Source organism: Pteropus vampyrus, unplaced genomic scaffold, assembly GCF_000151845.1.
Source record: "Pteropus vampyrus isolate Shadow unplaced genomic scaffold, Pvam_2.0 Scaffold39, whole genome shotgun sequence".
In the NCBI taxonomy this organism is placed as follows: Eukaryota; Metazoa; Chordata; class Mammalia; order Chiroptera; family Pteropodidae; genus Pteropus; species Pteropus vampyrus.
Genome location: NW_011888820.1, coordinates 1,002,789 through 1,026,235, shown reverse-complemented (window position 1 = coordinate 1,026,235; position 23,447 = coordinate 1,002,789). Strand labels below are relative to the sequence as shown.

Sequence of the window (23,447 nt, the reverse complement as noted above, 5' to 3'; positions counted from 1 at the left end):
TAGCATATTACTTATCATTAAGGTCATAGACTATTGATTATAACTGCTTTAAAATTTAGTCTAGGTAGGAATAAGTGAAAATAACCTAAAATCTAACAATAGGGAAAGATTATATACATACACCTTATAAGGTGATATAATAAAATATTTAGGTAACCCTTAAAAATCTTGTTTTTAAAAATAATGATTTGTAGACATGCTCTTGATATAATATAAAGTAGTAAAGACATTACACATTTCTGTGTAGTTTCCACTATTATAGATATTTACAATTTATAGTAAAGCCTGGAAAAAGAAAACACATTAGAAAGATAACACTGATCTCCGGTATTACAGATTCAATATTCCTTGTATTTTTCTGTATTTTACACATTTTCAACACTGAATATGCATTACTTTTATAAGTAGAAGAAAAAATTATAAATATATTTAACAGACATACTTACTCTTGAGAGTTTAGAATTGAAGTAGTTAATTACTCTAGACTCAAAATAAGATGCAAAACCTTCATTGAGCCAGATATTGTTCCACCAACTCATGGTAACCAAGTTTCCAAACCACTTTTGAAGATGGAAGAAAAAAAAAGAGCTTTCTTAAATTTAAGTTATATTAATTGTAATTTCATCTTAAATATAAAGTCAAAGACATAATTAAACTTTATTTGGCATCAATAAAACAGAACTCCCAAAAGAATATTGTTGTTTAAACATGCACAGATATCAGTCATGCATTTCTCTGAAACAATTATTTCACATTCAATGACTGAAAGCAAATTTTGTTTTAAAACTGTGATGTTCAAAAATAACTTAAGCTAGAGTAGCCTTTCTTAAACTGTCCACTTTGCCCATAAGTTAAATAGAGCAGAAATTCTAAATGTTCACTTAATAACCTACTAATTACAGCATCTTATACTCTAAATAGACGACGTCAGGATTTTGCTGTAGACAGTTATTATGTTTTAAGAACATGATTTGATCTGTGCCACGTACAAATCACTCAAGTACTCATATGTTCTGCAAAAATGATTCAGCTATAATTATTTTCTACTTGAGTTTAACAAAAAGATAGTGTCAGATGATGAATAGAATCAAGAAAGAAAAACACAATAATTTCTAAAACCAACAAACCACACTCTTGTATTTAACCAAATTCTTATAACTGCCGTGATATACTAATAGTTAGCATCCTGATTTCCAAAACAATGTGTCACTTAGTCTATAATAAAAAACGACACTTTAGGTACAATCTAAACTTGTGAAATTATGTGTTGGCTGTGTAACAAGGTGTTATTCAATCCCAGTAAATCACTCTTTCCCAAAAATTCTTATGGATTCATACAACAAAAGATAACAATTTCATAGTTTCGATAATTTCTTTCTTAACAAGCTTGTATTAATGGAGTCGAGGTCAAAATGCATATGTGAGAATTTCCATCAAATTAATAGTCATAGTCATAGCTCTGCTTGGCTTATTTCTCCTGAAGAGGATTTTGTGGCGCAAAGTTAATCTTTAGATGTAAATAACTGATCCGTGAATGGACTGTAAGGTCTCATCACTATGATTCATCACCAATTATTCAAATCCACCCAAGATCAGATTATACAGACCCCTCCCTGTTTTTACTCACTGTCCCATTTTTTTAAATAATTTTCTAAAATTTGGTATGTGGCAGGGCTTTTCGTTGCTGTTGTTGTTACTTTTGGTAGAGCAGCTGGAGAACATCTTCATGTGAAATAAGAAAGAATATTTTACCACATGCCTGATGTCCAATCTCATGGGAGACAATGCAGGAGATCACTGTCTTTTTTTCTGTTAGTTGATCATCTGGTTGCAGCAATAATAATGACTCATCAAACATCAATAGTCCCCAATTTTCCATTGCACGGTCGTCAAAAGTAGGCAAGGCAATTACATCTAAGTGAATTTAAATGGAGGGAAAAATAGAATCTCTTCCCAAAATTTTGAAATTTCCAGATATAAATATCTCAAAGTTAAATCATATAATTACTGGAAAAAATATAAGTGAATATTTATAATCTGAGAGAAGAAAAGGCTTTAAAGACAAATACCAAAGACAGAATCCAGAAAATAAATTGGTTTGGCTATATAAAAATCAAATATTTTGATAAAGGACTTCTGTCCAAAATATACAAAGAACTCTTAAAAGTCAACAAGAAGCAAATAAATAACTTTATAAGTTTGTCAAAAGATTAAAACAGATGATTCACTAAAGAAGATATACAAATAGAAAGGAAGCATATGAAAAGATGCTCGACATCATAAGTCATTAGGAAACTGCAAATTAAAACAACAACTACACACTTTCTAGGATGGCTAAAATCAAAACACAACACCAAACACTGCAGAAGATGTGGGGCAACAGGAACTCTCATTCATTTCTGGTGGAAATGCAAAACGATACAGCCACTTTGGAAGACAGTTTAGTGGTTTCTGATAAGGCTAGACATAGGCTGACCATACAGTCTAGCAGTTGAGCTCCTAGGTAAAAACTTATGCCCATACAAACACTTGTACACAAATGTTTATTGCATCTTTATTTGTAATTGCCAAAAATGGGAACCAACCAAGATGTCCTTTGGTAGGTGAACGGATAAACTGTGGAACATCTGTACAATACAGTATTATTCAGTACTATTCAAGAAATGGCCTATCAAGCTATGAAAGATCATGGAGAAACCTTAAATGTGTATTACTAACTGAAAGAACCCAGTCTGAAAAAGCTACACCAAGATAATTCCAACTACACATTATTACGGAAAAGGCAAAAGAGCGGTGGTTTTCTGGGACGTGGGGAAGGAGGTAGGATGAATAGGTGGAGCACAGAGGACTTTATGATAGTGAAACTATTCTGTATGATAATGTAATGGTGTGTACATGCATTAAAAACTTGTCAAAACATAGAACTATATATATAACACAGAGTGAATCCCAATGTAAACTATGAGCTCTAGTTAATAATAATGTATCATATTGGTTCGTCAATTACAATAAATGTACTCACTAATGCAAGACGTTAATAGCAGAAACTAGGGCCTGTGGCAGGGGGAGAAGACATATATGGGAACTCTTTTTAAAAAGTCTATTTAAAATTAAATATTTTAATTCACCAAAAGGCACTATAAACAAATTTGAAAGGCAAATCATGAACTAGGAAAAACATTTGCAACATTTACTACAACTAGACAATATTTTTTCAGTAAAGAACTCTGGCAGATCAAAAAAATGTGAACAATTCACTAAAGGAATAATTCAAACAATAAAAAATCTTATTTAATATGTTCAACTTCATTGGTTATCAAAAAGAAAAAATTAAAACAATAACTTAATCTTTCAAATGTATGAGAAGCTCAATAATTAGTAGTGGTTAGTATTAGTATTAATAATTAGCATTAATAATTATGTATAGGAAAACTGGCACATAGCCTGCTGGTAAGAGTATGAACTGGTACAATCTTTCTGGAGCAATCCAGCAAAATGATTCATAATCCTTAGAAATGCTCCTACCTTTTGACTAAATCATTCAACTTCTGGAATTTATAATAAGGCAAACAGCATGGATATGTGTAAACATTTCCTTACAAAGGTTTTCTTTAGTGTTTTGAAAGTAGCCCCCCAAAAAGCGGTCGAATCAGTCCAAATGTAATTAAATGAGTATCAAATAAATTATTTTGTCATATCGATATATAGTTATTCTATATCTTTAAAATGACAATAAAAAAGAATATTTAGTTATCTGGATCATGTTGCTGCATAGAAAAAAAAAGCCATTCAAAGAACAGTGTCAACTGTATGTTGTCATCTTGGTTAAAAACATCAAATACAGAGAAAGAAGAAATCCAGAGTAAGATAGGCATTGAGACATATGCCAAATGTCAGCCGTGGTTATGTATGTATGGTAGCATTACAGGACATTTTTCTTCTTTTTTGTGTGTACTTGGGTCATTACATAGACCCCATCAGTTAATACTCTATTATCTTGGGACAAAGTTGCCTCAGCATAGGTTTCTCATTTTTCTAACCTTCCTTTTCCTCCATCCACTCCCATCCCACCCATGAATCTGTGTCAGAGGAACAAAATACATTTACATGATACCCTCAATTTAGAGAGAAAAATATCGAACAACTTTCTGAGCTTTGTTACTCACGCAATTTTGAGATCTGTATAGATCTGTGAGAGATAAAATGTTTACATATTTCCTCAAGGATCATATTATGTTCACACATGATTCCAATTTCATACAATGAAAATTCACAGATGGAACCCTTAAGTCCTAATCCAATGATTCATAGCTAAAGAATATTTGTTAAAAACCAGCAAAATCTTACTAAAGAGAACTGGAGTCACTCACGCAGGCCCGCTAAAAGGATCCAGAACATAGCACTGCACACTTGTGTTATGAGAGAAAAGGATAAAATGCAGAGAGAAAGCGTCTGGAGGTATGGGGCAGCTGGCGAGTAACCAGGAGGGATCTAAATACTGAGAGCTCTCTGAACACCTGCTGGGCACACGGCACCACACGAAGAGCAGACAGGCCTCTATGTGTTAGGAACGGTATGGAACTGACTCCAAAGTAGCAGTTAAATGGCGACAATGAGTCTCTGGAGGTTCGTCTGGATACCTGTTGACCTCAACCTAGAGTCGCCATAATAGGAAATCGATTGCACTGGAAGGGAAGATGCCTTACCTGTTTTCGGAAGAGGGTAACTAATATTAAATAAATCTTCCAGAAAAGAGAAGGTGGGACCTGTGATGTTCAAAGCAAAATCTGCATGTCCATTTGCAATGGCGTCTTTCCGGGCCCAGATTCGTATCTAAATTAAAACAATTAAGGAGTGATTAGGAAAAGCAGTAGTGATTTTTGAAAGTGGCAGCCTGCTTGCTCCAATTCTCTGATGCTCTAGAGCCAAAGTCATACAAAGTTACATAACAAAATGACTAAATGCATTCACCTCTTGAGAAAAGCCCGGAAGGCTATTCACTAATTTGTGAACAATGGCTCCCCCAGACGGTGTGTTATTTCCATTTTTTGCAATAACGTGTTATAACTATTATAATACAAAAACAATCTGTGGCATTAAGACAGGAAGGCAACTTTCTGTTGTCTAGTCAGTGACAACAGGTAGGGTTGAAGAGACAAGAGCCAGCTGCTAATACTCAGATAAACTCCGCAAGGACACCTGCCCTAGGGAGACCGATCAACATTAAAGACCCCGAGTTGATAACCATAAGGATCTGCTTAGAGGGCTGAAAAACTTTCCCTTTGGCTCCACGTGTGCAATCAGGCCCAGAGGTGCCTGCGGTGTGACCTTTTCTTCATCTTAATACAAATGCCCTGGGTAGGGATTTAACACGCCAAAGAGACCTGCAGGGTGTTAAGAAGCTTGTAGCCACACTGCGCAGATGCCAAGGAACCTTCACCTCTGCACACCTAGACGAAGTTCTCTCCTTGCCTGCCTCCTTCTAAAAACCCTGCCCTGGCCACCCTCACCTGCACCCCCTCCACCTGCAAACGACGGGGATCTTTCCTTTTGGGTTGCTGGTTGCCTTGGGCACAAACTCAAAACTTTTTCTTTATCTACTTTGGCATCTGGTGATCTCCCTCGATTTCCATCTGGGGAGACTGTGAGAACCTGAGGCTCTAGTAACAGCACAGAAAATGTAGATTCTGTGTTAGAATAAAAGGGTACCTTGGACCCTTGCTTCCCTGTTCTGGACGTATTTCCAATGTTCCAAAACAGAATTGTGCAGTTAGTGAGTGTTATACAGTATGGTACATATTAAACAAATTTGAATCATGCCAATTTAAAATGGTTTGTTAATAAAAACATTAATAGTTTCATCTTATTTTCAAGATTTGAAATATGGTTAATTTCCCTAATTTAAAAAAATTCATCAAAAGTCTTATAATTTCACAGTTGAAACAAGTGACCTATATCCTCTGTTTCTGATACTTCTACTTTGGTAGGTAAAAAGAAATTCTGCCATGCTTTGTTAGTCTAATATAACTGCATTGTTGTTTGGACACTTGGGAAACTTATTTGTGTGATTTGGGTGACTACCGTAATTTGCTCTTCTTTTAACATTTGTTATTATTTCGATATGAAATCATTTCATACTCCACAACAATACCATCTAAGCACTTTTTTAATGGAGTTGCTAGTGTTAATGCTAAAGAATATATATGTGAAACTCAATAACCCTGGAACGAAAGTTGGAGGGAGACAAAGGAATTAAAATAATTGTCCTGATGTGGGTACAGTTAATTTGATAAAGAACTCTTTACAAAACATTAGAGAAAATGCTAAGAAAATGAAAAGCGGCACAATAACATTTGCAGACTGTTATACTCCAAGAACACGTTCACCTTACTTTGCTGAAATTTCTGCTGGAAAATTTGTCTTGAATTATGTGAGGTCTTCAGGAAGGCTCCCCTTTCACAAAATGCAACCACCTGTTTTCGAAGCCTCCTGCCTTGATCCCTCATTCCTTTCATCCTCCTCCATGCTGCAGAGGTCTCATTACAACTGGGGAAGAGGGGCCCAGGACTCAGCCCTACCCCTACAATAAACTTACCCTCCCCAATTCTAGTTTTAATTTCTGACGCAACAGAAATACTGCTAAACCAAATCCCACACTATGTGAGTGGAAAGAATAGTCACCTCTCCCCACATTCAAGATAATGAATGCATTTTAATTATAGCCTTTTGGAAAATAATGGCAATAACAATTAACATTTGTGTGTGAATTTTCAGTTTATAAAGTTCCTCCCATAAACTGCCATTCTATAAGCCAAAAGGCAGGCAAATGATGGAGATTTAAAGCTGCGTAGGAGAGGTGGGTGTCCCCTAGTAGGGCAGCAAGGAATATTTTGGAAATGTAGCCACAAAGCTCCTTCAAAATCACAAGCAGTCCAGCAGTGTGTTCTTACGGCCCTCCTGAGAAATAGCAGACCTTAACATAAAAGAGAGGAATATCTTTGCAGATGCCCATATGGGCTAAATTCTACTCAAAGAATGTTATTTCCGACCTTAGTTTAGTTTATTCTATGTTTATCCTCATGCCATGCATTAACCACATTGTCAATTTCATGAAATTTTTATCTTACTTAATGAGCAATTTTTAATAGTCTGGATGCTTTTCCAAGAGTACATTCTGGTTCCCCTGTAGAGTATATGGTGGATTCCTTTACTTTGTAGATCCAAGCTTTAGCCAAATGCAACATTCCACTGATAAACTCATCCCAAATTTCAATTTTCTGGCTAACAACACTACTTTCTTAGGGATGTTCCATTTCCTCTTTGCTTGTATGAGAGCTGGCTTTCTTTGCAGGGTAATCTATCACAAAGAAACAGAGCCTTGTATAAGAATTGTTCACTGTGCAGCAGCATTGAGAGTAACAAGCCACTTGAGATGTGGATGCTGACGGACCACCTTGGGTCACTCATGAGCTCTGGGGCCCACTCCTTCATGCCAAGTACAAAGCATGTGCTTCTCAACCATGCTTGAGTAGATTTATCAGTAAATGTCATGAATGTTTGACTTGGCCAGTGTTATATCTGTGAATATCAAGGATCCACCAGCAATTATTCAATAAGGGAAATCACACCGAAGCCAACAGCTGAGGAAGGTAACCACCTGTTGTTTGCATCCAGTGCAGTATTTTTAATTCATCATTGGGTTAGTAGTGCAGGGGGAATCATTTTGAGTGACTCTTCCCCTGGTAACAAACTTGGCTCATCTGCAGCTACCTGGTTTTCACAAGTCAACGGTGGGAGCCTAAAGATCTTGGACCCAGGAGAGAGCCTCAGCCAGCTGTAGGGCCTGATTTTCCTCAGCCTTGTAAAGCTGATCTGACCTACAGCACTGGCCTTACTTACCCCCACACTAGAAGAGAGAATGAACCAGAATATAAAGTACTGCCAGAATAACCTCGATATTTTACTAAAGGATCAGTATGTACAACTGGGTGAAAACTATGTATTTCAGGACAGAGTATCTACTTTATACAACTCTGGGGAAGTGTTGCATGCCCCAGTGCTGAGGAAACCAGCAGCCTTACTTCTCGATAGGAATGGTATTTAACCTGCATGCATCATATCAGCCACAGCAGTTGTTCCCGACTGGTGTCTGTTTTGGCTGTTTGGCTCCCGTGCCATACTGCTTGCTAGACATTTTGAGTTTCACCTCAGCTTCAGGGCTGCATTAACATTGTAGGCTAGGTAAATAACAGGTAAACCTGAGCCTCAAAGCATGGCAGCTTTCCCTATTCTTTCCAGTACTGTAAAAGGCAGCAATGCCTGGGGGAGAGGGGTCTCAGAAACTGCCTTGAGTGGGCTTGATGCATGGCCTTCCATGAAAAGCCCTCCACAGAGCTAGAGTGGGAATTGTGTCCCATTCTGCAAAGCCGCACTAAGATCTTTAGTAGGGCTTCAGAAAAGTCAGCATGAGAACTAAGAGGTGCCAATGGGATATGTAGGTATAACCCTAGATGCAGAGAGTGGGTGAACAATCTGTAGCCAATACAAATGTACGCTTAACTGGAGAATCCTCTTTACTCACCTCTTTGCCCCTTTCAGTTCTGTTGACATGGTCATAGTCACATATAGCAAATGCGACTAAATAAGTTGGCATGTAGGGTGTAGTGTAAAAAGTGGTAACAGTCCACTTGCTTCCACTCAAATCTTCTTTTTCAGATTGACCTAGAAAAATATATTTTAGTTCAAATCACTGAAAATATAAGCAATAATATCTACCTTTGAAATAATTTGTCAAGTTGATTGTCACTTGGCTACTTCTTCCTGACTACTCACCATAGTCTAGCAGTTCAGATTTTTCTACCCTTAAGCTATCAAAATCATATTAGGAAGATCTAAGGATAGCATTTTTAGTCCTGAATTAGTATCTAAGTAATACGGTATGGCCTGAGAACCAAATCCATGAGCACTATAAGTTAGGCCCACGATCTGCCTCCTCTCTTTTCCATCCATTTCTACTGCTTCCTAGTCTAGCCCATTTCTCACAGGACTTAATCTAGAGCTTCCCAGGCCCACGGTAGGTACAATTCTGCCAATATCACATTTCAGCTAGATCTTTAATGGAAGCAGGCTGGGGCCTTTAAACCTGAAATCATGGACTCAAATGCCTGTGAGGGCCAGGTACCTGATGTGAAATGGGCTGGTGTACACTACCCGAGACTGGTGAGGATCATGGAAGTCGGGCGCACAGGCCCAGTCTACAGCAGGCAGCTCCTCCTCAGCTGTAACTATCGCTGTCGTGAAGGAATTGTAAGTCCAGTGTTATTACATCTTTTAAATTTTCAAGGAAGTAATAATTTTGACTTTTATGAGAAATCTCTGAATTTTTAAAAGTTAGACACTACTTTAATCAAAAGAAAAGTGTCACGTGAGCCAAATAAAATGTTCTATACAGTAGGTCCACTAGCTTGTTATCACTTATGATCAACAGTTGAAGCCCAAACTAAAGGGCAGATGGGCTGCCAATGTATAAGAATAGTATAATGTCCCCAGATTCTAACAGGATTCAAGACATGGAAACAACCTTGGTGTCCTTCGAGGGCAACTGGATAAAGAAGATGTGGAATACTACTTAGCCATAAAAAATGAGGAAATATTGCCATTTGCTGCAACATGGTTGGATCTTGAGAGTATTATGCTAAGTGAAGTAAGTCAGATGGAAAAGGACAAGAACCATATGATTTCGTTCATATGTGGGATATAAAACAGAAAGCAACAAACAGATAAATAAAACAAACAAACAAACAAACAAACAAACTCAGAGACACAGACAACAGCATGGTGGTTACCAGAGGAGAAGGGAGGGTGAAGACGGTAAAGAGGGTCAAATATATGGTGAAAGAAGGAAACCAGACTTTGGATGGTGAGCACGCAGTATACAGATGATGAATTATAAAACTGTACACCTGAAACATGTCATTAACCAATGTCACCTCAATAAACATAATCAAAAAAGAAACAGGCTTAATCACCTCCGAGATGTGAGTACTGTCACATACTCAATGTGACTGCTCTCTCCAATTATAACACACCACGATCCAACACATTGCCTACAAAAGCTACTGATTTAAAAGCTATTACAGAGTTAAATATAAACATATATCATTAATACATAAAAATACATATGTGAGATGACGGGAGACATTACTTACCTAGCTTTGGCATGTTGGAAAGGGCCACATAACTTGGATGATGAATAATTGTAATATTAAAAGTTGCCTTCAGAGCTGGTTCATCAAAACAAGGGAAAACATTCCTGGCAAATGTTGGTTCCATCTGAGATGCTAACAGGGCCCTAAAATACATTTTTGGGAAAAATCTATTTATTTTTATCTCAAACCAGTGGAAGAAAAAAATACTGAGGGATTATGGCTTATAATTATAAGGAAGGAGCTAGAATGTTTTCCCCTCATCTTCCTTGCTGCCCTCCCCCATAACACACACACTCCACTTCTCATAAGACCTAAAATACAAAAGAACTATTTAATTTTCAACCACAAAATAATATTTACTTCATTACATCATATGCCTTTAAAACCTTTTACAAACAAAATAGGAACAAATATAACCAATAAGCAATGCCAGGCTTTTGAGAACCAAGTATATTTTCGAATAGAATTACTACTTTGGGAATGGCCTATTGCTTTCATCCTCTACCAAAGTGCAAGACAGCTGAAGAATGTCTACATTTTTACCTTTTGCTAACATGTTCCCTCTTCTTCCTGGTTGAAAACTTTCCAAAAGTTTTATTTTGCACATTCTTAGGGGTAAAAGATGTGGGTATGTGCCAATTGAACAACTTTTATTTTACATATGGGTAGATTTTATCACATTTCTACTGCTCTTTCCCCCAATCTCTATGGAAAAGTACAAAAAGTGACATTATTCCACTGTGCACTGGTGATTAATAGGGAAAACTTAGGGAAAAGAGTACCCTGAGCAAACAAGAGTCTGACACAAGACAGGTCCTAGCAAACAACTTTCTCCTCAAAATAAACCTGCAGTCTTATTACCCCATTTTCCAAGACTCCCTGCCCTGGGAACCTGTTTTTAAATACAATTGTGGAAGCTAACTTCCTTCTTTCTCCTCAGGTCCTGGGACTTAATGTCTCTGATGCATTCATTCTTCCTTCGGGCCCAGTTCTTAGAAAAGTAAAAGGCGGATTCAACAAAGACATTTTGAGAGAGCATGGCCCATCTATTACCTACCTCTGTGAATCCCTCCTAGATCATGATAAGGCCCCTGCTCACATGAAAATTCACACAGCTTTAGGAAAGACAAACAGAACACCTGGCACATTCATAAGCCTCTCACGATCAGCTAATTTTGATTTGTTCTTAACTTTGCTGTGACAAAACCACAATTTTCAACAAGCCTATTTTGCCCTGTTTCTTTTCCCACTTCATTATACTCTTGCTTGCTTGGACTGGAAGGGGGCCTGTGGCCTCTGACAACAGCCACTTCGTCTACCACCAATGAGAAATCCTGAACAAGTCACGCAGTCTTGCTGAGCCTCAGTTTCCCCATCTAAAAAATAATGACACTACCTTTTATGGATGTTTGAGCTTTCATATTATTAGTAACTAAATTTACCAATAAATGACCTTTAAATTCTCCTATATTCCTCTCAATGTCACAAATTGTTCTAAATTTAGATGAACTACAGAAGAATTCAAGGAGGAATAAGTTATAGCTTGGGATGAAAGGCTCGAAATCACTAATGACAAATGCATTTAAAAAGGTCCCAGAGATCACAGTTGACTATTAGCTGAATATGAACCACATTTGCCTCCCCCCATAAATTTTAAACTACCGGAACTACCAGAAGTTAGGGGTTAGGTGTTTTTTCTTCTGTATCATTTATAATACTTGCAAAAATATGGTTTCATAACAACTGAATAAGTATTTTCTCAGCCTTTATAAATAAAGGCAGCTTGATATTAGCATACACAAAGAATAAAAGTATGTTTGCAAAGTTTGTTACATTGGCATTTGTTTTATAGCATTGGCTGTTATCTCTAAAAGGGATGAGATAGAGAAGATTCAAACAATTGACAATATTGTGGAAGGAACATTGAGCAGGGAATTCAGACACCTGAGTTCTTGCTCAGGATGTGCAGTGTACACACAGTGGTGTAACTTTTGGGAAGGTGCTTGAACTCTTTGGGCATCTATTTCTATAAAATGCAGATATGGGACAAGATGAGCTCTAGAGCTCTAAAACTGATTCTAACAGGGTTAAAGACACCCAACAGGATGGAAAAAGAGCCCTTGAGGTGGCCATGACTAAGTTATCTAGGACTGGGAGAAACAGTCCTTTGAGAGTTCCTATGCGGCCTTAGGGGATCCATGAATCCTCTGATATTGTAGGATGTTTTGTATAAACAGCGATATATTAGCATGAAAAAGTATAATGTAGAATGAAAAAGCACACCCAATTATATAATATATTTATATATTTAGAAAGCCAAAAATGCCTATTGTTTATGTAACAAAAATTATAGAAAGTAGAGCTTGATATCTTTTCTGCTGCCATATATCACAAAGCACATAAATAAATCTCAAGGAGATGGCAAAGTGAGGAGGAGGGAGAAAATCAGACTCTTCAAGGAAGAGGGAAAATTTTATGCTCATCGAAATGGGCTAGAGACACCAGTTTAGAGAGTCATCACTTTAGCGAATCAAACATCAACAAGTGCCTTTCAATTCCATGATTCAGGTCTCCAGAGGAGTAAAATTAAAAAAAAAAAAAATCTCTTGGCTTTTACTCAACTATTTCTCTCCTTGGTTTTATACAAACAAACAAAATAGGAAAAATCCCTACAATAAACAGGCTTTCTGGCTCTCAATCTTAACTTCAAAGGTCAGGGCCAACTAGCAATACATACGATCTGGTTATGCCACATCTGGGGACCAAAGACTGGTATTTATTTCCCTTCTCTCTGCTTTGGACTTAAGCAACCTTGTAAGGATATCCTGACCTCAGAAAACAGAACCATCCACCACCCTCTCCTCCCTTCAGACCTCACTGAAACATGTTATTATGGTGCCCATGAAGTCTGGGTTTGGAGTGTTCAGCTGGTGAGGAAGTTAATTTGGCAGAATTTGTCTCCTAGCAGATCAGTATTGCAAAGCCACTTTCTTTCTTGTCCTCTTATACAGCCAGAGTAACATGGACTCACTACTCTCTTATGCTGGAAGAGGTCTTAGTGGTCAAGACCACGTGATGCCCTTGGGGATCAATCTACTACCTATAAAAAAAATATCCACTCAGTAAGGTATTTCATTACAAATTATCTTATAAACTCCATATGCCTGCAGCTCTAGTTAACAAGTGCTAAATAACATAGCTAGTCAAAGATTAAATAAGACTCTTTGGAGAGTTGTCCCCACTTTTTTTCACAATGCACTCAGAAATCAAAATGTTTAGTAATGACAGATGTTATACTGCTAGACTGTGGTTCAAGAATTGGCCCATGAATCATGTTTGTTTATTACTTGTGTAATAGATCTTAAAACTGAAGTTTCTACCAGGCAACAAAACATAATAGACGTAAAATTCCAAAGAAAGGTGCCAAACCATGTTATGAAGATTTTCAAAATAAATGGTCTCAAGAACATGTAGGCTCCTCTTGCACTTCTTAGCTACATCAAGGACATAGAAGAAGGGTCAGAAATGGAGACAAAAGAGATCAGAGAAGAGATTTCTTGAGTGGGGCGGGGGTTAGCTCTCTAATCCTGAGCTAAGGAGAGAGCAGTAGACATGTTTTCCGAGACTGAGACTTAGAGGCTGGTGCCTAACTCACTCTTAAGAAAGTTGAAATTGACATTGGCCCAAGTCTAACTCCTACCAGGTAGGAGTCTGAGAGGTAAGAGAACTGACTGATTTGGAGGCAGAACCAGAAGAGTGCTGCTGCCTTAGGACCCATGTCAGCTCCAGACAAGGGATGTATAAATGGGCCCTGAGACACAGGATGAGCCATAATGTGGACTGTCTTGGGTTCTGTCCAATATAGCCACCTGGAGAAGCTTGGAGATGTACTACACGATGTCTAAGGGCTGAAGAATGAGTCACAAGTGACCATCATAGTCACAAGTGACCATGAATGGAGAAATAAGAACATTTTGCAGGATCAAAGGAATTATAGAAGAAAGAGAAACAGTGAGAAAACTCTGAACAATCCAGCAAAATGACATCTCCAGGGAAAAAAGGCATCTGCTAGACCCAAGTGAGATTAAATGACAAGAACACTGGTTCAAGTAAGAACCACCCTATGTGTCACTTCTCCCTGCCTTCTCAAGTCCCACTGGACCCAGTGGGGTTGAAACCGCAGCTCAAGATAGAAGGAAGGGTAGGGCTAGAAATATGAGGTGGAGAAATGGAACAATCCTATCCCTTATCTTACCACAAGTTTCCATCCTGAAAGCCAGACCAAGCCTGGGGAAGAGAGGGGTGGACGAGGAGAGAGAGAGATTTAACAGTAAATTAAGTTCAAAGTTTTGACTATCACATAGGACTAGATTTTCTAATTTCTGCATCTGGACAGTGTTTGTGACTTAGTGACCATAGATCACCTGTCACTTAAGACTGAGCAGGAAATTATGAACTTCTAGAGTAATCATACAGAAGCAGAAAATATTACCCCAGAGACTAAATTTTAAAAGGAAAGTTGGAGAAATACAGTGGCATTTTTACTGAACCATGAGGTGTGCTTTTTCAATAAGCTGGTTACACTGGTTTTCAAAAAATACAGGATCTAAATCTTTGACGAGCAGAACCATCTCCCAGAGAAAACTGCTCAGCCACATGAAATGTGTGAGTTTAACACCTCTATAGGATAATGAAATGACCTCTTTTCTCTGTGACACCAATGACACCATATGCCTGGTACTTGAGTTCACTGACCTTGTTTTAAGACTTCTCATTTCTTTCCTAATGTTACTCAACTTTCTCTCTTGAGTGTCATACCCTGAGGACTGTGCCAGATTTTCGAGCATAAACAGTGACTGGAAGGAAGTCTTTAATTCTCTTTATGCTATTTCTACACCTGCATAATTGATTAATTTTAATTATGCTATTTTCACCTTAATTTATACCAAATAAAGATCCCGATTTTCTCTAGCCATTTTACACAAACAAGCCGCTCCCATCTTTTGATTTTTCTATTTTCATTTCTCTAAATACCTCCATATTCTTTCTTATCTTTTATGAAGGAAAGGCATGATCAGAAATGAGAGTATTCCTAAAGAACACTTTGAACAGGAATGGGATTATACATTCTCTCTTTCATTGAATTTCAAAAGTAGAAGAGATCTTGAAGGACCCCACCATCTTAACTTACAGATGTGAAAGCTGATGTTCTGGGAATTTATGCAACTGATTAGATAGCTAGTAAGAGGTGGCATCCTCCATCTAACATTATGTTCTACCCTGCAGCAGGTAATGCCAGCATTCTGTCCATATCGGCTCAGATCTATTTATCACTTTTTCTCTCTCACCCAACAGTTACCACCTGTGTCTCCTTGTGGGACTGCATTAGCTGCACCCTAAAGAGCAGACTACCTAGGAATTAACTTGGCCTAAGGACCAGTCTATAATCAATGACTTACAGTTGAGGGTCAGGGGGAAGTAGTACAAATGCTCCTGCTCCCTTGCTCCTGATGGGGAAATTCTTAGGTGTGCCTCACACTCTCTCCAGATCTCTCCCCCATGAGACTTTGTTTGATCTCATATCCTGGCTTGGCCTCTTCTCAATTCTTCCCAATTCTCCAGTTGGTTTTTCCTAGAAATGCTTCCTAAGAAATTACTTGCACAGGAAAATTTGTCCCAGGGTCACACTCTGTCATAAGAAGGAGGGTGAAAAGTAAAGACACTTGTTATGTCCACTTGTCCTTCTCTCTCTCTTCCCAGCCTTCCTCCCCACATTGGAAGGGCTTTCTACTACTCTTCCTTATAATACAGCAACTCGTCTTATAAAAAACTGCGTAGACATGAAGGTTGATTCAAAAGTCAAAAATCAATCAATATAATATACTATATTAACAGAAAAAAGAAAAAAAATCATGTCAACTGATGCAGAAAAAGTGTTTGACAAAATCCAACACACATTCATCATGAAGGAAAAAACCTATCAGAAATAACATAAATAGAGAACTTCCTCAACTTGATAAAGAACATACATAAAAAATCTACACTTAACATCATATTTATTGGTGAAAGGCTAAAAACTTTCCCAAGATCAGGAAAAAGGCAAGAATGTCTACCTCACTCAACATAGTGTTGGAAGTTTTAGCCAGCTCAATAAAGTAAGAAAATAAAATAAATGGCATATGGATTGGAATGGAAGAAATAAAACTGTCTCTATTTGCAGATGAGAAAATCCCAAGAAATAAGGAATCTACAAAAAAACTACTAGATATAGTAAGTGAGATCAGTGGGTGGGTCATAAGACACAAGATACACATATGAAACTCAGTATTCCTACATAGTAGTAACAAACATGAAAACGAAAATTAAAAATACAATAAAATTTATAACTGTTCAAATGAAATTACTTATATGTACATCTAACAAAATAGATATAGGATTTGTATGCTAAAATGATAAAATGTTGATGAAATAAATCATAGATCTAAATAAACAGAGACATTCTCTGTTTATGGATTGAAAAATTCAACATAGTAAAGAAAGGTAGAAAAACAATGGAAGACAAAAATAGGAACAAAGAACAAGGGCAACAAATAGAAAACTGTAATGAACAAGGTAGATATTAATTTGACTATATCAATACCAATATCAGAAATGAAAGTAGAGACATCACTAAAGATCCTATGAAGACTAAAAAGATAATAAGGAATACTATGAAATACTCTATGCCCTCAAATTTGGTAATCTAGATGAAAAGGACCAATTCCTTTAAAGACATAATCTGCCAAAACTCACACAAGAAGAAATACACAATCTGCATAGGCCTATATCTATTAAAGAAATTGAATCAATAATTATTAGCAAATAATTATTAATAATTAATAATCTCCCAAAACAGAAAGCACCATGCCCAGATGGGTTCACTGGTGTATTCTACCAAATATTTAAGTAAGAAATAATACCAATTCTCTACACTCTCTTTCAGAAGATAGAAGCATAGGGAATATTTTTTTTACTTATTCTATGAGACCAGCATTACCCTAATAACAAAACCAGACAAAGACATTACAAAAAACCTAATATTTCTCATGAACATAGATGTAAAAATCCTCAACAAAATATTAGCAAATTTAATTCAACAACAATGTATGAAAAGAATTATACACTACAGCCAGTGGGATTTATTCCAGGTATGTAAGAAAAAGCTCTTGCCAAAATCCCATGCTCATTCAAGATAAAAACTCTCAGTAAAATAGAAATAGAAAAATAAACAAATAGATAAATGAAATAGAATAAAGACCCTGCAATAGACCCACATAAATATAGTCAACGGATCTTTGAAAAAGGAGCAAAGGCAATACAATGGAGTAAACACAGTCTCTTCAACAAATGTTGCTGGAAAAAATGAGACATCCACAAGCAAAAAAATGAATCTAGACACAGATCATACACACTTCACAAAAATTAACTGATAATGGGTCATATACATAAATATAAAATGCAAAACTATAAAACTCCTACAAGATAACATAGAGAAGAAAACCTAAACGGCCTTGGATATGGCGATGTCTTTTTGAACACTACACCAAAGCAATAATCCACGAAAGAAATACATGACAAACTGACTTTGTTAAAATTAAAAACTTCTGTACTGTGAAAGACAATATAAAGAGAATGAGAAGACAAGCCACAAACTGGGAGAAAATACTTGCAAAAGATACATCTCATAAAGGACTGCTAATCCAAAATATACAAGGAACTCTTAAAACTCAACAATAAGAAAACAAACAACTCAATTAAAAAATGGGCCAAACACCTCAACAGACACTTCACAAAGAAACTACACAGGTGGCAAATGAGCATACGAAAAAATGTTCCACATTATCTCAACAGGGAAATGCAAATTAGAGCAACAATGAGATACCACTACGCAACTACTGAAGGGCCAAAATCCAGTACACTGACAACACTGAATGCTGGTGACGATGTAGAGAAATAGGAACTTTCATTCATTTTTGGTGGGAATGCAAAATGTACAGCCACTTTGGAAGACAGTTTGGTGGTTTATTACAAAAGTAAACATACTCTTACCATACAATCCAATAATTATGCTCATTGATATTTACATAAGGGAACTGAAAATATATTTCAACACAAACACCTGCACACAGAGTTTATAACAGCTTTTTCATAATTGCCAAACCTTGGAAGCAACCAAGATGTCCTTTAATAGGCGAATGAATAAACTGTGGTACATACAGACAATGGACTATGACTGAGTGCTAAAAAGAAATGAGCTATCAGCCCATGAAAAGACATGGAAGAACCTCAACTGCATATTACCAAGTGAAAGAGCCAATGTGAAAAGGCTACATACATATTTAATCATTTCAACTATATGACATTCTGGAAAAAACAAAACTATGGAGGTTATAAAAAGATCAGTGGTTGAGAGTGATAAATAGGCAGATAACAGAGGATTTAGGGGAAGTGAATAGACTCTGTATGACTTTATAATGATGGATATATGTCATTATATATTAGTCCAAACTTATAAAATCTACAACCCCAACAGTGAACCCTAAGGTAAACTAGGGACTTTGGGTAATGATGACGTGTCAATATAGGTTCATCTTTAGTTAAAAAAAAAGTCCATTCTGGTGTGCGATGTTGATAGTGGGGCAGGCCTTGCATTTGTGGGGGCAAGGGCTATGCGAGAAATCTCTGTATTTCCCTCTCAATTTTGTTGTAAACTTAAAACTGCTCTAAAAAATAAATTCTTAATAAAAGAATTTGTAGACATGAAACCAAAAGCATGACCTATTAAAAAATTGATGAATTGGACTTCATTAAAATTAAAAATTTCCCTCTCTGAAAGAATTATTAAAAGGATGAAAAGACAAGCTATAGATGAAAAGACAAATATAGACATATTCATAAACCATATTTCTCACAAAAGACTCAAATATAGAATATATGGGGGGAAAAAAACCTCCCAGAACTCAACAGTAAAAAAACAAACAATTCAATTGGAAAATACGCAAAAGACATAAAAAGATATCTCATTGAAAGTGATATACAGATGGCAAATAAGCATGAAAAGATGTTCAACATCATTAACCATTAGAGAAATGCAAATTAAAATTACAGTGAAATATCACTATACACTTATCAGGACAGCTAAAATAAAATAAAAAGGTGACATTACCTAATGGTGGTCAAGATGCAGAGAAACTGTCATTTGTACATTGCTGGTAGGGATGTAAAATGGTACAGACACTTTGGGAAACAGTGTGGCAGTTTCTTAAAAGCTAAACATGCAACTACCAAAAAACTCAGCAATTGCACTCCTGGGCATTTATTCCAGAAAAATGAAAACTCACATTCACACAAAAATTTATACACAATTGCTCATAGAAGGTTTATTTATAATAGCACCGAACTAGAACCCCAAATGTCCTTCATTAAACAACTTTCCACTCTCCCAGCCCTTAGCAACCACCATTCTACTTTCTGTCTCTAAGAATTTAACTACTCTAGGTATCTTATGTAATGTCCTCAAGGTCCATCCATGTCATTGCAGATGGGAGACAGAGATGCTCTTTGTATTTCCTGGAATGACTTCCTTTTTCTTTTCTCTTAGTGTTGAGTAAAATTATTTAAAAACATTAGTCTCTCCAGACTGTGATAAAGAGTTATCAAAGAAGAGAGGTAAACATTCCAACTGCTGCAGCTGAAATTAGAGACATCCCAAGAAAAATGTGAAATCAGGAGGTAGGGTCTTCCCAAAGTGGAATCTTCTTCTTAAACTCATATATATCAGGAATGTGGCAGATTCCATGTTTAGATAATAGGAACAATTATAATTATTGTTATACTCTAAGCGAATAATAGTGCTACCACTGCACAGGTTATGAGCCACTCATTTAATTCTCACAACACTCTAAAGGTAGACACTACGTCTAGTCTATAAATGAGGCAACAAACTCAGAGAAGTGAAGTGACTAGCTCAAGTCATACTGCTCAGGCTCAACCTCAGGCCTGTTGGGGTTCCAAAATCTGTCTCATCGCAAGTCCTCCCTTGGTCCAGGTTCTTTGTGACCTTAGCTTTAAGCTGAACCGTAGGTTTCTTTTCTTTGTGAGTTCAGAAGCAGAGACCCTGAATAACAACAACTTTGAGGCAACAGCTCCTCTAAGATGCCACAGTTCTGGAGCTCCATCTTGGTCTACAAACATCTGTAAAACTTTATTATAATTTCTGCCTGTTTGAATTTTAATGTTCTCAAAATATGGTTTCTAGTTACCGTTAGAGTTGGCAGCACAATAGAAAAGGAGACTTTCCTTTCCCATGTTTGCTAGAGCAGTCTGTCTGGGCCACAGCCCCATTAAGACTTCTCATTAAGGAAGAAGAAAGAGATGGGTGAACAGATGATTTACTTACTAACAGCAGGAAACAGTACCAGATACGTGTGCAGAGAGCAACCATATTTTTCCTCTGAAAAATCTTGCACCCTGAACTACAGTTATTTCAAAAAGTTCCCAGTGCCCATAAGGGCAATTACACATCATCTTAATGTGAAACTTTTCAAAAATTATTTTTCAACCACTGATGTACTTTTGAAAGAGAAAAAACAGCCATACTGTCCTTAAAAACAAAAGTTACAGATTACACATCCACTAAGGCATCTTATTAAACTTATTTAAAAACCCCTGTAGTTTTGAAAATAGCGCAGGAGACGATTTAGGGGGTAATTTAGTGGGTTTCTTTCCCCTAGAGAACATCTGAGAACATTTTCTATAATAATAAAGAGTAAAGTACATGCAGTTGTGTAAACCGCAAATGCTCCACCAACCAGTACATGAGTGAAAGAGATCGCTAGTTTGAAAGAAAGACCTTTTTGGTATCTTCCACCTAAACCATTTCCCCACTCCCCCACTCCCCCATTCCGCATGCTCGCTGGAGATCAAGTAATGTGCTCCCAGAGTGTGGCATGGGGCAATTCTTGTACACAACATTTCTATTGGGAGACATTATCTATCTCAAATGAGTGTAAAAAGAACGTATGTACACTACGTGCGCTTGCAAATTCGGAGAAGTCTGTCATCGCTTTTTTTTTTTTTTTTTTTTTTCCAGCAGAGGAATTCGGAAAGCGCAGGCTCGGACACGTAGCAGAGTTGTTCAGAGTTGAGAGGGGTAGGGGAGGAGGCCGCTCACCAACAAAACTGGACGCGGGCCCCAGGCGGAAGGCGGGAAGGGATGAATTAAAGGGGATTCCGAGGTTCTGGAGAACCCTAGGAAAAAAAGAGAGAGAAAACAAACAGCTCCGACGCGGGTCTACCTGTTGCAAGAGCAGCAGTTACACAGCGCCAAGGAAAAGAGGCAGAGCAGGGAGCTCGCTGAGCGCGGAGGGACGCGCCGCGGAGGGAGCATCGGGGAGAGCAGGACTGCTATAGGCCCCGCGTTTCTCCTACTTTAACGCCCGGAAATCACGCGAGGATCTCGTTAAAACGCAAATTCTCATCCCCTAGGTCGAGGGTGTGTCCTAGGAGTTGCCTTTTGAACAAGCTCGCAGGTATTACAGCTATAGCAAGTCCGCGGACCAAACTTCGAGTAGCAAGGGATTTGCTCACTGCGATGAAGAAATTGCGAGTTAGAGGAAAAGGGGGCTTTCTGAAGCGGGGGCAACGATAGAAACAAACTAGATGGGCAGGCATGGGAATGAAAACTGGTCAGATGAAGGACTACGGTCTCGAAGCCTTTATTCCAAGCAGGGTTTCTGGAGGGGAAGTGGAGAAAGGAGGCGCTCTCCCTCTGGCTCTAGAAAAAAACGTCGCGAGGGATAGGTCAGGGGCTTTGGGCAAAAGGCAGGAGCCGCGCACCTGGAGGCAGATAGGCAGCTGGACCGACGCCGGGGCCAAGGAGGCCCGGGTCGGCCTGCCCTTACCTGCGCGCACCCTGGTCCATGTAGATGTTGAGGAAGAGTCCCTCCCTTTTGTCCTGGTATACCGGGCCGGAGAAGCTGAGCTGCAGCTCATAGAGACTCCCGGGCTGCAGAGCCTCGCGGAGCTCCAGCACCATGTACTCCATCTCCAAGGCGAACCACACGTCCTCCACCGGCACGTGGCCCACGGTGGCGTCTCCAGTGCCCGAGGACAGAGGACCCCGCACCTCAGCTCTCTCACAGTCCAGGAAGAGGCTGTGCAGCAGCAGCCGCGCCGTGGCCACCGCACAGCGCACTGTGATGTTCACGCGGCCAGTGAAGCTCAACGCCGGAGCTGAGAGCTCATCTGGCTTCAGCCGCGGCCACAGCTCCAGCTCGTAGTGCAGTGGCACGAGCCAACGCGGCAGGCGCAGCTGGTCCCAGGGCCCGAAGGGTCGCCCCTTGCCCAGGGTGGCCGTCACCGTCGGCTCAAGAGTGGGGTCCGACTGCCGGGTCGGCGGCGACTCCTTCTGCTCGCCGGGCGGGGAAGGCGCGGCGTCCTGGTCCCCGCCGTGGTGAAGCTCCGACGGCGCGACACGCGCGCAGCGGCCGTACAGAGCGGCGAGAACTGCCAGCGCCAGCAGGAGCGCGGCAGCCAGCCCGGCCAGCAGCAGGGCTGCCGCGCGGCTTACGTAGAAGCCAGAGCTGGATGGGGGCCCCATGGCCTGGACCCCAGATGGGGGTGAGGCACGAACCCGGAGACAGCGGTGGCGGCGGCTCAGAACCTCGGTCCGGGTGCTCAGGGACGGGACCTACCTCTCTTTTACCTTCTCTCTTCCTCCTCGAGAAGCTGGGAGACAAGACAGAGAAGATTTGGACCACGACTTCCCCCTCCCACCTAATCAGATCCAGGTCCCTGCCTTCCCACCCCGCCCGCCAGAGCCCAGAGAAGAGGCGGATCCGGCGCACCCAAGCGCGCGCCTCGCAGAAGAGGCTTCTAGAGTCGGTGCGGGGAGGGGACAGTCAGAACAAACTCGGATTTGGAAACCTCCGACGGAGATACTGGATTCAGGGGATTTGTCTCGGTGCAGTTCAGGAGTTGTTGGAAAAGAGACAGGTACAGAGCATCCTCAGCTCCTTGACTGCAGTGATGAGCTGCCGGTAGCACACCTGCTGGCCACCATTGGTTATACCTGTGCTAGAGGGCGTGATGGAGGCTTAAGGACCTGGACTTGAGAGGACGCGCTCTGAAATGACCCTGCGATAGACAACTGCAGTGTCAAAACTAACTTCCGGAGCCAAATCTTTGGCGCGAAATTCG

The 23,447-nt window shown here is 39.0% G+C and overlaps 1 protein-coding gene across 2 annotated transcripts in view; it reads right to left on the bottom strand.

Moving 5' to 3' along the window:
• LVRN (laeverin) overlaps window positions 1-23,447 on the bottom strand; it is a 53,995-nt gene that overhangs the window by 29,603 nt on the left and 945 nt on the right. Inside the window, exons 1-6 of one of the 2 annotated variants that reach the window (XM_011358259.1) lie at window positions 22,151-22,848; window positions 10,209-10,351; window positions 8,582-8,721; window positions 4,707-4,833; window positions 1,760-1,914; window positions 447-560 (exon numbers count right to left, since the gene is read on the bottom strand). In XM_011358259.1, the coding sequence (XP_011356561.1) occupies window positions 447-560; window positions 1,760-1,914; window positions 4,707-4,833; window positions 8,582-8,721; window positions 10,209-10,351; window positions 22,151-22,848 (1,377 nt within the window). Of the gene's footprint in view, window positions 1-446; window positions 561-1,759; window positions 1,915-4,706; window positions 4,834-8,581; window positions 8,722-10,208; window positions 10,352-22,150; window positions 22,849-23,447 lie in introns of those variants that run through there. The other variant, XM_011358258.2, reaches the window with a different exon arrangement.